Genomic DNA, 18,479 nt, shown 5'->3' with positions numbered 1-18,479 from the left:
GATATAGGTACATTAAGGAACATATGGGAGGAGGAGGAGATTATTTTTCTAAACTCACAAGAAGTAAATGCTTCTGTTGGTAAATTTTGTTGTCTTCAAGAAGAGAATAGCTAGGTGAAAAAGCTAGGTGACTACTTGAAATCCGTAGTTCCTCACACAGAACTAGACCCTTGATGCAGTTCAATTAAATACGATAAAATAACACCTGGAGTGCACAAATTTCTTTGGAACGGATGCTTATGGGTTCAGTTAAGGCCTAATAATCTTGTACCAAAAAGACCAGAAGAAGCATCATGGTAGGTAAGACTCAAAAGTAATATATTGGCCAGAATGTTGGTTAAGAATTAAAATTATCAATAGTAAAAAGATAGGGCCACCTGAGAGACACTTACTTCTATCTGATGGGATTAACTACATTTTTAAGGTAGCTTGCTGATGGAAACTTTTGTTCTACTTACATTGGTGATACAAAACAGGGCAAGTAGGAAAGTGCCAAAAGAAACACCAAAGGTGAAGAGTTTTCTGTGCTGCTTGAGAATTTGGAAATCATCTGCCAAGCCAGTGATGACAGCTTCCATTCCACCCATCTGAGGAAAGGAAGGCAGGAGCTCTGGTTAAACAGGATTGACGAACAGTTGAAACACAGATCTAAGAATGTAAATCAGCTTGTAATTCATTCCTAAACTCTGTATGGTTTCTCACCTTGCAGCCTTACAAGACTGGCATGCTGAAGTGCAACTTATTTTTCGTCAGTAGAGACCTGAGGATATAGTTAGAGAACCGGACATCAAAGTGCCGTGGTTGTTGGCTTGGTTGCCCTATCCTGTACTGACCCTTTGCTGACTCACTGGGATAGTGGGTAAAGAGTACTTTGGGAAAAACAGCATGCATTTGAATGAACTTTGGGAAAAACTGGTAGCTTAACTGATCTAACTCCTGAAGAGACTTTTAATATAGAGAGACAACAAGCACCCGGGGAAAATCTATTGAAAAAAGATTCAGTTAAGCCATCGGTTATCCAAATCTAGTCATGTTCCCTGGTCTTTGTCAGACTATGTAGTCAGCATGATCTCATTTTTCTGATTACACTATGAAGGAATTTTACTTTGCTTTCTAGAAGTAAATGCTGAACATTAGTGCTTTGCTTTTTCACAGCCTTTTCGCAGAGTACTTTCCAAGTTTCCATTGAAATTGCTATTATATATTATGTAGGTTGTTTTGAATTTTAATTTCTTTACACTAATGTAAGCATTCTGTCCCTCCCCTACCAAGAAGTTTTGTGAAAATGAATTCAAGCCTCCTCGTAGTGATGAACAAACTTATTTAATATTTTACAGTCCTTCCGGAAAGCTGCATTCCCTGCTTTTTCTTGTGCTGAAAGAGCATGACAAAACCTGGAGTGCTTGGTGCAGTACAGTAGTTGATTAGCAGGTACTGGCATAGTCTGGCCTTTTCTTGTAAGAATTTGGAGAAATCAACATCTCTCTTCGAGTCAGTTCAGTAGCTGAGAATTGTCTGTATACAACAAGTGATTCCAATCTAGAGCCAAATGGCTGGGGGTGCTAGAGTAAGGTGTTTTTTGCAATTTTTTTTGATTGTTTTGGATTTTTGTTTTGCTTTTTTAAAGGAAACTAACAGTCACAAGTGAAACGGTCCAAAACCTAGTCTTGGCTTTTATTCGCTCAAGCTGCCGAGGGAACATCTGTGAGTGCCTTACAGTTAAAAGATAGGTTAATGGTTGATGGTCTCAGAAATGGTTGCCATGTTAGCACTTTAACAGACTTGGAGAAGTTGGAAATGGAAAGAGACCCTTTGGATTCTCTTGGCTAGGCGCCGCTTCTTAGCGTATGGCTGTGCTTATTCCATGTGTTCATTTCCCATGGCAAGCTAGATACATACCACAAAAATATTGTGTTTGCAAACGTTTGTTCCATTTCCTGTCCTTCTCATTGTTGTTTGCCAGCACTTGCATAATTAGATTTTGCTTTCCTTAATCGTTTCGATAATTTTACTTTTGTACGGATATCTGTGTTTTTGAGCCAGTGTCTGAGTAAATTCATTTATAGAAAACTAATTTGTATGCATGAGTAAAGTATTTATGTATTATTCTTCATCTTTAATTTTGGGTATTATTTGATTTTAATTAATTAAATTTAAGCTTTAATATTTTTATTTTCCACTCAAGGATTTGATCAGTCAGAGGAGAGAGTTGAGAAGACCACCATACAAAACATTGCATAAGCTGAGTATACTTGGATAACATTGAATAATCCTGAGGAAAATACAAATAAGCAAATCCCTACCCCAAAGCTATAGGGTTAGCTCTGAGGTTTTCTTCCTTAGCAAAAGAGTTCTGCAGTCTAAAACCCTATGTCTTTACTCAGTCAAATGTATCACAGCCTTAAATTTACTGCACTAGCAAAGTTAAATGGGATGTAAAAACTTATCTGTGTTTTTCTCTTAGTTCTGCCTTGTTTCTTCTGGTCACTTATGCCCTTCCATTATGCTAAATCTTTCTTTTCCAGCCTTCATGGTTGCTTATGGTTGAAAAATGGCAGAAGTAGAAAGCCAGATACGATCTTGCCTCAAGCTTTTGAATAGGATCTTAGTGTAAAGATTAAGCCAAACTTTAATGAATCTGAGCTGGAATTCAAACATCCAAACACTTGAGAAACATTTAGACCTGGATCTGAGCTTTACAGCTCATATTTTGATCCACAAGATTTCATTCACCTATTTGTCAGTGATGATCAAAAGCTTCCTTCTGCAACTTTTTTTTTTAGCCAGTGCTTTCTTTTCCTTTCTTGTTCTTGAAAATGAATGAAGTTTTCTGAAGTTACAAGCAACAGAAAAGCTATTTTTTCCTTTTTCAGCAACAAATTCCTAGATCAGCTGTATAGATTCTGAACTATACAAGAGGCTTTTGTGCTTCAGAATAGTTTAAAAAAAAAAAAAAGCCACCCTATTAAACATGATTAATGATTGTTCATGGCAATGTTCTTTGAGACTCCATTTGTTTTTTCCCCTAAATAAATTAGCTTTTAACCTAAATATTACTGGATGTCTGGCTGCCCCTTTGGCAAGAACAAAGCAATGCAAAGGCTGTTAGGGTACTTAGCATATTTCCTGTACGGCTACAGTTTCTGTGATCCTGAATACCATGGTACAGTATAAGTCATCTCTTTGTAGAAAGAGCGAATGGTCTTTAGTGCTGAGTGACAGCCAGAAAACCAAGCCTAATACTGAATTTAATTCCAAAATGAAACAAATCTTCTCACTGCTAGTTCTTTATTGTTACTCCCTTGCTGTGAAAACAGATATCTTATTCTTCAGGTTTAATCTTTGTTTTATGTAGATTAGATGTTTTTGAATAAAATAAGTGTAATAAAATCAGTGCAGAAATAATCTGGTGTGATTATTAAATAGTGACTAAATTTGCAGTAAATTCAGTATTATAGTCTAAAAAAGATCAGGCTATCATCAGGTATTGTTTGTGTCTTCAGTAGATTAGTGAATCTCAGCACATGTGACAATCTCTTTTAGAAACCAATATGCGTGTTACTGTGCCACCTGATACAACTGGGGTTCAAAATCTTACTGCAGGTTTGTAGTAGTAACAGCAGTTCATAGCAGTGCTCTTGGATCATACTCTTTAAATAGTAATAATTGTTGATGAACAGGCCCCCTCCCTAAGGTCATAAAAAAGAAAAAAAAAGAAACAGTGAATATTATTTGCTGGCTTGTAAATTATCTGATCTCTTCCTAAACCTCTTAAATAACATGAGTCTTTAATTAAATATACTGCCAAGAGTAACATTATTGGTGTGTCGGCTGTGACTGTGAAAGCAGTTTCAAGGAGTGTACAGAAAATGTATTTGAAATGTAACAACCCCCCTATTTAAGACCCAATACCTCTCCAGTTATAGAAGATAATAGTAAAGAAAAACAGCATGACCAGAAGGAAAAATACTCACAGAACTGTCAATGCCAAGAGTAAGGAGCATGATGAAGAATACCACAGCCCAAAACGTAGATCCTGAAAGAGTTGAAATTGCCTCTGGATAAAGGATAAAAACTAAACCAGCTCCTGAAATGGAAAAGAAAAAAAAGTTCTAAATAATATTTACTTTACTAAACTTCTCAAAGTATTTCTTAACTTTTCAAGTGTTCATTTTAATAGGATAAATTATGACCAAGTTGGCTGTTACATCAGTGTACATCACAGTCTGTGAGTACTTTATCATACTTGGAACAAAGATTTGCATTATACTGAAATGGATATGAAATACTTTAATAAGGCACTTTGCAGGACAGTTTTGGCTATATAAATCTGTTCTGACTTTTTTACACTTCTCAATGTTTTATGCAATTCATACCTTCAAAGCTTTGAGACAGGAACTCACCAAATCTTACTAGCTATTTTTCAGTTGTATAGTGTAAAAGGAATGCTGTGGAAGGGCAATCCACTGTTTTGGAAGGAGAATTCTTGGATGTGGTAAAAGAGAGAAAGGAACAGAAACGGTGGGTGACCTGTTACTGGGGAAAAGTCTACAGCTAAGCTCACCCAGAACCATTTAAAAGCAGTAGCCTGTGGCACTGCACAGCAGCATTTTCCCCAGGTACTGTGCAGTGGAAAGGCCTATTTGCTGCACAAGCTGGTCTCATGAGGGACAAGATGTCCTCTGTTTAGTAGAGCTGACATCAATCAATACCACTTATAGTTCACATTTCAACAAGGTACTTAAACACCGACTTTTAGAGCCCAAGTAATCTTTCAGGTGCCTTCCATGAGATTTTTCACTTGCTTGTTTGAAACAAATGTAAACATATTTGCAAATAAATGATGGAAGAAAAGGGGTAAAACTAGTATAAAGTTCACTTCCTACCTTCAGTGGCTACATCCTCAATTTTAACTTTGTGCTCATGAGCCATGTAGCCCAGTATGGAGAAAATTGCGAATCCTGAGATGAAGCTTGTGACACAGTTAATGGTACTAGTCAGCAAAGCGTCCCTAATATGATGGAGAGAAGAATAAGCTAGTGAAAAAAAAAAAAACTTTAGGAACTATATGAGGATTGTGTTACAGTGATAGGAAGATTTTGGTGAAAATGCTAATTAAGCAATTATCCTGATGATCAAAAGCTCATATCAGCATACTGTGCTAGGAAATGATCTGTTTTTGTTTACTAATTTGATTTGGAGTTAAGCTCTGTTAAAACAAAAAAAAGTATGTTAAATATTAAAGAGTAAGCTCATCATCCTAGCTGGTAGCTGTAACATAGCAAGAGCATGGCCTGAAGTGAAGAGCGAGCTTCATTAGGGAGTATTTACATGATTCAGGAGCGATCCATGTGAGCAGCTATTTGGGAAGATTTTCAGGTAGCTCCGGGAATGCATTTTTAGCAGATTGTGCTGCCATTAGGATGACACTGGATGGCCATCATGAATTTGTAAGAAGGTCCCTTCATCTATGAAGTTGGCTCAGCTTTTCTGAAATTCAGACACTCTTGTGTATCAAGTTGCACAGTCATTACTGTATGATAAATGTTGTATAATGTTTAACTTTTAAACCAAATTGACTATTATAACAAAGTTGTGGGGTTGTTTTTCCAATTAATCTGCCAATTATAATATTATAAGGTGTTATAATAGACATGAATTTTCATGTATATTAACAAGCCACGTTGCCAAGTCTAGCTCTTTGATAAGCAGACCACCAAACGTCTCTAATTTAGATAATACTGCCCAGGTTATGTAGACTAATATGTAGGCTTTGGCTGGATATGACCTTTAGAACAGAGGACGTGCCTCTGAACATCAGTGATGCCAAACAATGCTTTAATAAAAAGAAAGTAAATATGATTTCCTATCATCAGTTACCCTACCAGTAAACATAGGTGCTATATACTAAGTTTTATCCTCTTCTGGATGTTACTATGTTTTAATAGCATTGAAGAATTTAGTATGTCCTGCAATTCTCATTAAAATGTTCCCCTGTGGGAAGGCTTGCAGGATCAAAAGGGACCAAATTGGACCCATAAACTCAAATTCTTTTCAGTTATTAAAGAAAACTGCTAGATATTTGTCGCTGATAAAGCAAAACGACAATATTTCTTGTTTTCCACAATTCAAAAAGGCCTCATGCAAATGAGTAACGTTTCTTTTCGTTTAGTCGCTGACTGGATCAAGTGATGCTCATCTGTTTATAAACTGAGCTGAGATGCATGCAAAATACTGAGGGGTCACTCAGGTACAGATTTTCATATTTCCTGGCGCTGATTTTCAGTACTGTTATTCTGGCTTACGTTACTGACGTTATTTCTCTCACAGAGGTGTGCTGAGGTATAGATGGGGCAGTACAGTGGTGAGCTGTGGCCTTCAGTTGGAAACTCAGTACTATTTCCAATTTGTTCTGTTACGAGAAAGTGTTTTGGTTATAACTAAGATAATGTTCTGCAGTTATTTTACCAAAAGAAGGGTATTTGCAAGTGTTTTAAGTGTTTTGCATTATTTGCATCATTGAATTAAAGCTTGCTTTTATTGTTAGAATAGAAGCATTGTTTCATGAAGCTACACGTTACTTGTACAGGGAAGGCAAGACCAGTAAAGCAACACTGGGCAAATGTAATAAGCGAAGAACAGAATAATATGATTTCATATGTTGCCTGTGGTGTTTTCTTAGTTTCAAGTCTATTGCTTGTAATTTAGGAGCAAAATTAGTCAAATACAGAACAAAATTATGTGGGAAGCTGCTATGAGAGTAATGCAAAATTATTTGCAGGAGACAATAAATGTCATATTGGAAGATTGATATGACTAGCGTTCTATCTGAAGGGTTATCCTTAGTAAATCACCTCGTCTGGCTAATTGGCTGGGAACTTAGTCATTCTGGGTTGAGTACAAAGCTTATTAAAATCAGTGGAAATATTCCATGATTTTGGCTTCGCATCCACTCAAAGCATTTCAAGTCCATTTATTCTCTTCTACCTTTTCACTTTAACATTTTTTGTTGTTGCTTAGTTCACAATGTGTCTGTAATACATGTACTTTCTGAATTTATATTTCATGGGAAACGTTTAAAGGATACTTGCTTTCATTCCAAAATGGAATGATAACAAAATTTTAAATGTTAGAAGTTCTCTGAAGGTGCAGAGCACCAAAGTGGCTCTGGTCAAATTTCCATGGCAATGATTCAGCAAAAGACTTATAAATTGACTTGATTTAAACTGCGTTCTTAAATTAGATCCCAACATAAAATAGCAGAAACATAACCGCAAAGCTTAAAAACACTTCTGAAAACTGGAATCCTGGTTTTTAGTTTCTGGACCAATAAGATTCCATCCCATGTTCACTGTTGCTTTTAGTGGTACTTTTGAAAGACAAACACAAGTACAGTTTACACAGCTGTCTAAAGTCTAAACTTAATCCCATTCTGTTTTGCAGAAGAGCAGATATCTTGGCAGGCTGCTGTTGCTAAAATTTCAGCAAGGGAGATAGCGATTCAAGTTTTGGGTTGGTTGCTATGTCCACACGAGATTGACAATCATTAATAAATGACTGAAGATAAAAAGATATCTAAATACTTATTCTAGCTGTTGTTACAGGGTAAAATAATGTCATTCTGAAGCAGTAATGAAAGAATAGCCTATCATACCTGTAACAGTTGTTGTCAAACTTATTGTAACTGGCAAATGCAATTAAAACTCCAAACCCAGCTCCTAAGGAGTAAAATATTTGAGTGGCTGCATCAATCCATACCTGCATAATAAGACCAACATCATTAGAGAGTTAGTTCAGTCCAAAAGATATGTCAGGGAAATGCAAGAACTGTGCAAGACAACTGGCTTTAGAGGTCTTGTGAAAAGACATAATCAACACTCACAAGATTGTAGTGCTTTCCAGCCCCCAAGAACAGTCACGTGGAGTATAGTCATGCTCTGAAACTGCTTACCATGAAGTGGTAAGTGCCTGAGGAGTGGGCCAGCTCCTAGTGCATGCATGCTGCTCCCCCAGTGGGGCATGCCCCGTGGATCGGTACTTCTGAGCTTTGACCAAGCACTGAAATGATGACGTGATCTTTTTTCTGGGTGACACAAATACACTTCTACTACGGCTGGTTCCAAGTTAGTTTTCAAATGTACAGCTAGGAATCTAAAAATAGTTAACAGGTCAGGAGTTGCAGAACATTTTCCTTCCCTTAAGAGAGCTTTCTTCATGGGTCTGTTGATACACTTTATATGAAGCTTTCTCGCTTCAGAAGCTGGAGCGTGACTGACGTGCTGTGAACAGAACCATCCAAGATATCTGCCACCTTCTTTCCCATTTGATTGGAGAAGTTGTTCCTGTGATAGTCATTAAATTTGAGTTTTGATGTAGCTGAGTCATTTTAAGAATTGTCCACTGGGGAAAACATGTTTTTAATGCTATGTAAGAATAACATTTTCTGAACAGAATCGCCAGCACAACATCCACTCGAGATGTGCAGACAGCCGTCAGGAACGACGCCACAGCGCTGGCCTCCAGAATTACAAGCCTGAAAATAGTCTTCTCTGGCTAATGAGGGTTTCATTTATTCAGTTATTACACAGAGATATTTAAATAAACAAAACGTCTTCCAACTAAATTCAAGAAGGGTAATGACATCAGTGGAGTGAATAGTCCTTAGCACTTCCCAAAATGAGATCCTCAAGGTTTGGCTAAATCTGCCAAGCGTTCAAGACACCTCTCTAGAATCATCCCCAATGAATTTATTCAGCAGTGGTTTACTAGCAGTTCTAAGGAGCTTATGAATTCCACATGCCCTGGTGGTTTTGTGCTAAGCTTTCATGTTTGGCTCAATCTAAAGAAAGAGAGGTGTATCCCATTCTGACGTGATATTTGAAAGCACTTATGCTAATTATGTATTTTTCTCAACATAGATGCTCTCAATTACTGCCTGCTGAGGACTGTGAACCATTCATTGAATTCTACTGCATTTGGAGGGAAATTTAATTTTATGGGCTATTGAGAGTTATTAATTGCTCGAAGGACAGTATAATAAAAAGTCTATGAGGCGCGTGCTTCATTGCGGATCAGAATAGCTACATAGATGTGATTTTCTCAAATTGCAGTTCGGGGCTTAGGTGTCAAGGATTTCTCGCTAAACAGCAAAAATTCTGTAAAATGAATTTCTTGCTCATTCCTTTTATATCCGGTCGCATCTTTATGTTCTGTCTCCACGCAAAGGTGGAGATCAGACAGGGTCATTCTCTCCGAAGAGTATTTAATGTATATTATGGAAGTGTAGAGGAATGCAAAAGCCCCTACGATTTTGCTTGTGTTTTTAAAACTTTACATAAGTGGTGTTAATAGTGAAGTGCATGAAATTTTTAAAAATAAATAGTCTAAACTATAACTAGATCAACATACTGCCACCATAAGATACTTGGGTTTTTAGTGATTCTCTAGCTCTTTTGTGTCTTACTGGTTGAATTGTACGCATTATACTTCTGCTCTCTTACTGTTCCAGCACTGTTAAATACTTGCTTGAATCCTGTTGTTTCAAATAAGAGGTTAGCACCTGCTGCCTAGGAAGGGAGCTATGCACATGCTTAAGTATGTATTGAGTAAGAGTTTTGGCCCATAATTTCTGTTTTCTAATCAGCTGCTGAGAAGATCAAGGTGAAAGAACAAGGAGCAGAAACCAGAAATTCCCTTAGAACTAAGATTAAATGCAAAACATTCCCTCTGTTACAACAAAACAGGATGCTAATCAGAGGCGGTGGGGCTTGTTTTCTGCTGTTTACACTCACGTTGCTATGTTGGCTTCAACTGAATGTCTTCTAAATAACGTGTAGTCTAATACATTTTATGGTAGGATATTAGGTTTTCTTTATATGCATTGAAAATGAAAAAAAATGTTTCACAGGAGGTTATAGTTAGTCTTTCCAGCTGCCTTCCTGTTTGCTTAAACTGTTGTAATTCTTGTGCATATTCTACGTTCATATGTAGATCTAAAGAAGTACTGTGCTTTGTGGAAAGAAAACTTCATGTGCACCCCCAGACATTAGTGTAATCCTCAGGAAACTTGTTACTGAGTACAAAAGAGCAAGTGCCTCCTTCCTGACCTAGAATTCCTGATTTGTCTGATTTAACTCTGTGGTTAATACTGTTCCTTTTGTAGAACAGAAGCAGAGCTGCCATTTTACACAGGTGCTCAACTTACTCACTTGTGCAGTGGCACCAAGAGTATTACAGCTTTCTTTGTAGCTCCTGGACTTTCAGCAAGGGAGTGGAGCTGAGCATTGGTCTAATTAAGAACTCCTCAGATGAATTTTTTCTCTTTTATAGAGCTTACCCTTTGTGGGTTCAAATACCACTGACAATTGTGATGTCTCAGGGTGCGCTCAGTTCTGTGAAGGACGCAGTCCTAGGAGATGAGGGGGGCATTCATTTTGTGATCAGGGTGCTCTAATGTCTTCTGTAAGAACACTGGCCCATCACTGGGCCATCACTGTTTAAGTTTGACTTACGACATTTTTGTTTTGGATAACAGTTCATTTGGGGGAAAAAATTCATAAATCAGATTCAGGGACACACTGGCTGGAACTGAAGCAGGAGTCTGTTCTTTTGGGGCCTTAGGAAAGAAATTAAATGTGCAAATCCATTGCACCGGCAGGTGACCCAGTCTCTGAACAGGAGAAGGCTGATGTGACCAGCAGTTTGGGAAAGTTCTCTTTAAAACTCATCTTCGATCTTCTATTTTTCTACAGCAATTTTTTTTTTTAAGTCATCTGAAACATTTAGTCTTAGAAACAAATAACTTTAGGGTCAGCCAACTAGCAGCTGCACAAATGTTAAGCCAAGAAAGAGCAGTGCACAGAAGTATCCTTTTGAAAGCAGAAGGCAGTTATGAGTTTGGAGGCCTAGACTTGGAGCTGATGTAAGCTGGCACAGTTCCATAGACATCTTTTTGAACCTGTAACGTTTTTGTTCCAAATACCACTTAAAATACTAAGAAAAAATTAAGTAGCGTCTTTACTCAGACTTGCATCTTTGTATTGATTTATGCATATGCATAAACGTGAACCACTGAGGTGGCCAGTGCTTTGGTGATACGGGTTGATCAAACTGCAGTATTTGAACAGGATTTGAGTACTCCAAATTGGAGTGAGCTGGCGTTTGGGTTCTGGTGATAACTCTCTTGTTGAAGGAATCCAAATATGGGTTATGCCAAGTTCCTAAAATTACCTCCAAACAATCCTTCCTCAGTTTTTTTCTTTCCTTTTTTTTTTTTTTTTTTTTTAAAGCTAACACTGTATGAAATAGTTTTGGATGCTAACACTTAAGACATCTTGGTCTGCCTTTTTAATTACTCAGGCAAAATCAGCAGAGTAAAATCAAGATCCAGAGGAAGTGCACAGTGCACCTGCGTGCACACTACCCTCGCATCTCTCTGAAAGCTGTGAATTTCCAAGGCCGTTTATTTCCTTCTAGTACAACTATGTCCTTGCTTTTCTATTTCGTACCCATTTGAATAGTATGGTAGCCGATGCAGAGAGAGGTCTCTTAGTGATTCATGATATTTGTAGAGTAGCACAGTGGTAAGATCTATCTCTAGCCATCTGATCTCTGCTGTTAGAGCTGAGATGCTGATGATTTCATGAGTTATTGATTTTATTGTAGGTCTTGCTTTACAATGGATGAAAGAACTTAATTCTTAGTCCTGAAGTACTCCACGGATTGAATTGATTTGGTTATATTTCATTAGAATGTCTTACAATGTCATTAAATGATACAGTGAAAAGTACATTATTTTCAATAGTATGATAAGAACATCCTACAAATGAAAGTCTCATTCATTTAAAGTACAATGGTCTGGTGGGTGAATCCTGACTTAATATGTTTACAAATGTGTTCCTATGCCTCTTTTTTTTTATTCACTATGTTAACATTTAACTTTGTGATTCAAGAAGCAAAATCACCTTCTTGAGGGAACTCGTAGCTTTTTGATAGCTAATTTTTTGTATGACCCAATCTTCCTGTATAAAGGATATGGCAATCTACTGAGGGCACAGTCAAAGCATGTACTACTTGAGGGACTGCCAGACCTGAAACCGCCCTTAGACAGTTTCTAGTGATCAGAGTAATTTGAATTCCAGTTAAATATTCCTGTTACCATCATTATGAGGGTATTGGAAATTTAGCCTATCAGAGCAAGTACCCAAAAGCGAAAGTATGGCTGTATCATTTCAGAACTTCAATAGTTACAGTTTTAATAATAGATGGAACAGTATTAATAGTAATAGGGAATGAGAGCAGAAGAGTACACTTACTGTGGCTTCTTTTAATCTTCTGAAATCTATGTGCAGGTATGCATTTATTCCATTGTATGCACCAGGCAAGGTAATGCCATGTATTAACAAGACAAATAATACAACGTAAGGCAAAGTGGCTGTTATCCACACAACCTGCGGACAACAGAGATCCCAAAAGTTAATCAGATATTATGAAAGTTTTAAGAATATGTGAAAAATACAAGTAACACTTTCTTGCGCTTGTCCATTCTGTTTTATGGAGAAGTTCCTGGTTTGTTTTTATAGCCTGTCTCAGAGAAAAGTGCTGTTAGGTATTATGAAGAGTTCATATGTATGTATATGAATGTTAGTAGGAGACAATTTTGTCAAACAAGATTTGCTGGAGTGTTTATACAGTACTGGTGTTTGTGTTCAACTGCTGATTAGCTGTTCAGCTATGGGTTACAGCATAAGTGCGGTGATTGCCTGATGTTAGGTGGTGATACTTCCATGAAAATGTACACAGAGCTCTGAAATATATCCAACCCTAGAATTTCTGGTGAAGTTTTTTCTGAGGGATGTCAAAGAGTAATTGCAAATTACTTGCAAGGTTATCAGGTATTTCTCTTGTCACAGCATTATTTCTCCTGTCACAACGTTTTGTGTCATATAAGCAAAGCATCTTAAGCTGTCAAAACACTAGTAGACTTGTCCAAGAATAGGAGGCACATGTCAGACTATTCAAAGCATCTTCAGTATTTTCTGGATGAGACCACTAATGCTGAATTGAAAATAATAGGCCAATAAAATTTCCAGTTTGAACATCACACAAATAAGACTTGAAGATAAAATAAAGGCTGAATCTGAAGCGTGCATTCCACGCTGTAAAGTACAAACGCAAAGGCCTCTCCCAAAGGATCTCCCCTCCGCTTGAGGGGATCCCTCAGATGCAGTGATTTAGTCTCTTGCTTTCTAAAATTAGGAGACTTAATAAAAGAGACCAAGAACATAAAGTTGAGATAGAAGGAGAATATTAGCTTTACCTTTCCTGAAGTCTTCACGCCTTTCCACAGACTAAAGAAAAGAATGATCACCACCACCAAGAGGCAGAGGGACAGCTGCCAGCGTGGCAAGCCGAGGTCGTGGATGCCACGGCTTTCATGCAGGTGCAGAACTCCTCGCCTGTGTACCAGACGCACAGAAACAAAGCAAGTCATGAGGGGGAAAAGGCCTTTATATCTCTCGTTCTGGGGGCAGCAGAAAGGGATGCTGTGCTCCAGCAGTGTCACTTGCAGTTACTGAAATCAGAGTTTTGTGAAGCCACGTACTGCGCTGCTTCTTGTGATGCCTTTCTGTTCTCAGTGGCCTGTCAGTGTCTGCTTAGTAGGTATCTTTGCCATAAGGGTAGCACTCTCTCCGCTCCTTCAGTGGAATTGTTTGGGGATTTTTGAAGTATCATTCATGGATTCCTGCTTGAACAGTGAACAGATGTGCAGAGAGGCTGCAGGGTCTCCATCCTTGGAGCATTTAAAACTTCGCTAGTCAAGGTCCTGAGCAGCCTGATTTAGCTTTGAAGGTAGCCTTACATTGAGTAGGGAATTGTAGGACCTTCAGAGATCCTTTTCAACATAACTCACTGTGTGATTCTACATATGCAAGTGGCTGGCTGCTACCTGCTCCTCAGCAGGTTCCAAAATTACTGTTGATTTCTATTTGAATAGGCTATCGTGAGTCTCAAAATGGGAAAAGTGCCTGCATAGGAAAGGCAATGGTGAGTGAATTAAAATAGGTATAGTGCTCTGTGTTGTTCAGAGGTAATGGAGAGGTAGAAGAGATGCTGATGCTTACCGGGGTAGGTTAATTCTTTTGAGATCTATATAGTGAAATTAATTGAAGTGTAGAAAAGGCTGTTTACAATTAGAGTTGTCGAAAACACATCCTGTAAGTGACAGGGATATGGGCTAGATGTTATAATGGATCTCAGTTCTACAGAATTGGAAGAGTCTCTTGCTGCTTTTTAAAATCTAAAGAATGCAGAAATATTTTGTTGTACCTAACACTGTATTTCCAAAAAAGGATGGCGCTGCAGTTGGAGCTCTGCACTGGAGGAGAACTGCAGAGCTAACTCCTGGTTCTGATACAGATCTACAGGCTATTGGCTCAGAGATTCAATTTGTTTGTGTTTCAGTTCCCATCCAGATAAAATGGTCATAACCTTCTTGTCTCCTCCCTTTTCTCTCTCACCTTTATTTGCTATACGCTGCTTGGGTAAAATAGGAAGTTGATCTCAGCTGGCCTCTCTTAGCACTGTGATAGTACTAACAAAAGAAATCAAGGAACAAGCACTTTTCATTAGAGGACCTTGACATATTTTAGGAAGGAAACTGCGTGTTGGAGAAATTGAAGCACTGAGCATTTGCCCATGGTTGCAGACAGGTAGAGACTAAAGCCTGAGGCATCTAATTCCAGTTCTGTTCTCTGTCCATGCACAATCTCTTACTAGATAGATGATGCTTCATAGTTAACTTAAGCATGTCTTACTGAGCCAGAGACGAGTGAGACAGAGTTAAATAAGTCCCAAGACAGGTCAAAGCTATGTCAACTTAAATGGGGGAAAACTGAAAAATGTCTGAATTATTTAAACTGTAGAAACATTCTGGAGGAAAAAAAGACCTATTAGAGCAAATCATCTAGTAATATGAGAGCGCTGCATGCAATTCCCTTTTGATCCCTAAAGATACAATCAGCTAAGAAATAGGTCTGCTTTGTAGTTTATAATGTTTGATAAGAAATGCTATATTTTTGGACTGGTTCTATAATTTTAGTCCTGATGGGATAAAAGATACTTTCAGTAAGCAACCTCCTGAATTAAGCAGCTGATCTATTTCTGTTGCATCGTAAGGCTAGTAACGAGTGAGGCATTAAGAGGGTAATGATCATGTGTCTGTGGCATGTATTCAAAAACTTTCTGCTTAGAAATAAGGCGAGCTGGATTCCTCAGCTATAACCTGTAGAAACAATAAAGCATAGAGAGAGGCGGGCTTCTTGGTATCTCATCTGAAAAAACAATATCTATAATTAAATGTAAATTAATAAATAGGTGGGTCTCATTCAATATTTGCTTAAAGTGTGAATGGAACCAACATTTCTGCTGATAAAGTATATTTGCACTGGGATCCCAAGTTATAACAGGATCTCAGGCACAAGGTGCCTGATTCCACTTTAGGCAGTGATAACAGTGTAGCTGCGAAAGGTTTCCCAAAATCATAACATTTCTCCAGGATCTTGGGAGGGATTTTACAGTCTGTACTATTACAGTTAAACTGCTATAACTATCAGAGCTGGACATTGTAAAGAAAGTCCTTTAGATTACGAGATGTAGATGCACCCTCAGAAAAATTAAATCTGAATTTACGTTCTTTATGCCCATTTAAGTTTTTATTTTTCTTTTCCAAATAGTCTTCGGGATTTCTAAGGAAGCCTGCTCCCTTGTGTGTCAGCTTTCCAAGAAGCAGCTAGCAACGGGTCTTACTGTCTGGTCTACTTGACAGAACTGCCATTTCATGCATGGGATTCCAGGGATTTTCAGGAGAATCTCCCGTCCAAGAGTTCTGTTAATCTGGGCAAGGGTTCATAAAATAGGAAGAGAAAAAATATTTTGTGTCCAGTCAAAATGGCTGTATAGCTGAGCAGCTAAGCGAGGAAATCTTTAGAGACAACTACTGTTCCTGAGCTCTCTAATCCCAAGGTGACTTTTGCTTCCCGCCCCCCCCCCCCCCTTTTTTTGGTGACCTCTGAAGATAAGTTGTAGGAGCTTTCTGAAACATGCCCTTTTTGAGTGTTGCAGGGAAGTAGTTCATAAATCTCTATTAGAGACTATATTCGTGTTCCAGCTGCATGACAAAGTAAAGGATCTAGTGCTAAGACTGGCATGTGGGCTAATATCTGCTGACATCTGAAGAGATGGAGGAGAGAAGCAACTGATAAAGCATTAGGTGGATTAAACCTTCTTGGCTTGAAGGATATAGGTCTGTGATGTTCTTTCAAAGCAGACTTTTTTTTAGGGAAGGGGCAGATTTGAAAACCAGCGTTCATCATGTTCATCCAAGTTAGCATACATCTATGATGCTGTAGAAAACCCAATTAGCAGCTCAGTTATGCCACACTTATTCTTGTTTCACATCGAGTAGTACTTTATTTCAGGAGCAGCTGAGAGTGCTTTTACCCTGTCTCTGTGAAGATAGGGAGAGTGATAAATCCCTGATTAGATCCTTTATCTTACAGACAGTCACTTCCCTGGTACTGGCTACAAGGAGAAGAAACGTGAAGTAAGAGATACTTCAGGATTCCCCATTCAAGAAGCTCTGAGGTCAAAGTGCCCGAGTTCTTAGCCCTCTGATACTGCAGCAGAATAATGCAAACTGGCCAGCACCCATTCATCACCCTTACTAACTGAAGAATTATCCCAACGCTGTACAGAGATGTACAAGTCAGTCAAAATGGCATAAGCTTTACAGGTCAATTGGGTGGATGTAACCTGGAACGTTTATTCCAGAGTAGACCTGTTGTTGATTTCTCTTAAATCTGTGAGTCAGGGAACCAGAAGACATACAGCATCAACTTGTAACACAGTCTCTGTTGTCTGTGAACTTCTTTAAAGTGTGCCTAAACCTACTGCGAATGTCCTAAGTAAAAGCTTCTGAAAGTGACTCTTATTTCAGAAATAGAGATATTTGTCCAGTTCCACTAACAAAATAAACTCACTTAATTGACAACTCTGAGCCACAGAGAAAGCAGGAAAGCAAAAATCAAAGGCAGTAAGACAACTGGAATTAGTATTTTGCCTGCAGACTATCATTATTGAAGAAGGAATTAAAGTAGATGAAAAATACATGCAAAAGGAAGAAGAAAATGTTACCTGATGGGGAAAAAGGACTGAGAACAGATACTATTAGATGGAGCTGATAAAGTAGAACAGTGACCTGTTAGATTATGCTGAGAAAAGTACAATAAGAGCTGATGAATTGTTTCAGCTATTTGATATTTTAGTCCGACTTATAGCAATATGTAGTTAGTGCAGCCCAAGCATCGAAGAACATGCACGTGGCTGTATTTGTCCCGTATTTTTCCACTGTCACATACTAGAGATCAGAAATCCACTTTTATCATGGATGTGTGCAAAGGAGCCTCACTTGTGCAAAAACCACTTTCTGTGTAAAGGAGTATAAATTACATCTGCAATGACTCTGTGACCCTTTTACACACCCAAGACTGTACATCACTGTAAATATAGATCCCAATTTTTTTTCTGCCTATCTGCAGGAGCAGGAATAAGAAGGGATTTCAGCTTGAGGTGGTATTCAGAGATTCTGCTTTTTCTCTTTGGGAGACTTTATTCTAGTCTTCCTCTTTACCTTCCTCTCTGCTGAGAAGATATCCCTAGTCACCCAATAGCTCTGTCACCAACTTTTGCCTCCCCTCCACGTTCAGCCAAAGGAAGGTAGTTCACTTCTCTTGAAACCAGTAGACTGTTTGCTGTACCGCGCTCTCCTGTTTTGTGTTTATGCAGCGCTTGGGTCCTCTTCGATTTGGTGTCAGATCCCAAAGAGCTAACAGGAAGCCCAGCTGTTGGGTATTCCTGGATAACTCCTACTAAAGACAAATTATCAGAGAGGCAGTGTGTGGCTGCTCATGGGACTCAGAAGCTGAAGGGTGTAGTCATAGCTCTTGGAATGGGTAATGTGGAACAAATCGCTGCTTCTTTCCTCAGTGTACTCATCTATGTGAAATGAGAATTATTATAACTCTCTGCTCTGTCTCCACTCTGAGCAATTGAGAATATATTCTTTATGGAAACGGTGAATATCTGAGTCTACATACGGAATCAAACCTAATGGAGCAAAAAATGCTGCAGGTCTTGGTCTGAAAATTACTCTGTATATTTCATCCATAGGCAGAAAACAGGAGATAAGAGTTTTGGATGTAGAATTCTCTTAGATTTGTTTCATAGAATGGTTCTTTCTAAGAAGGCGTTCATGTAATTCATGTCTAGGGAGATATACAAGTTTGTATTTTGGAAATTTAGTAGGTTTTTGGACGAACAGGTATAGTTAAATGTCTTAGAGTAGGCCTTGTTTTTTCCAATCCAAAGTCATTATAATTGTAGGTTAAAATTCAAGTATGTTTACATATCTGTGTAGCCTC

General features: G+C 38.3%; 1 protein-coding gene across 2 annotated transcripts in view; it reads right to left on the bottom strand.

The window, feature by feature from the left end:
* The window catches only part of SLC6A2 (solute carrier family 6 member 2), a 73,273-nt gene that overhangs the window by 21,096 nt on the left and 33,698 nt on the right, over nucleotides 1–18,479 (bottom strand). For both annotated transcript variants that reach the window (XM_068956077.1, XM_068956078.1), the window contains exons 4-9: nucleotides 13,319–13,457; nucleotides 12,315–12,449; nucleotides 7,655–7,758; nucleotides 4,887–5,011; nucleotides 3,975–4,087; nucleotides 459–587 (exon numbers count right to left, since the gene is read on the bottom strand). In XM_068956077.1, coding sequence (XP_068812178.1) covers nucleotides 459–587; nucleotides 3,975–4,087; nucleotides 4,887–5,011; nucleotides 7,655–7,758; nucleotides 12,315–12,449; nucleotides 13,319–13,457 — 745 coding nt within the window. The remainder of the gene's footprint in view (nucleotides 1–458; nucleotides 588–3,974; nucleotides 4,088–4,886; nucleotides 5,012–7,654; nucleotides 7,759–12,314; nucleotides 12,450–13,318; nucleotides 13,458–18,479) is intronic.

This window comes from Struthio camelus, chromosome 10 (genome assembly GCF_040807025.1).
Source record: "Struthio camelus isolate bStrCam1 chromosome 10, bStrCam1.hap1, whole genome shotgun sequence".
Lineage (NCBI taxonomy): Eukaryota > Metazoa > Chordata > Aves > Struthioniformes > Struthionidae > Struthio > Struthio camelus.
The sequence above is the reverse complement of the archived record's forward strand: the minus strand, read 5'-3'. Positions and strand labels throughout refer to the sequence as shown.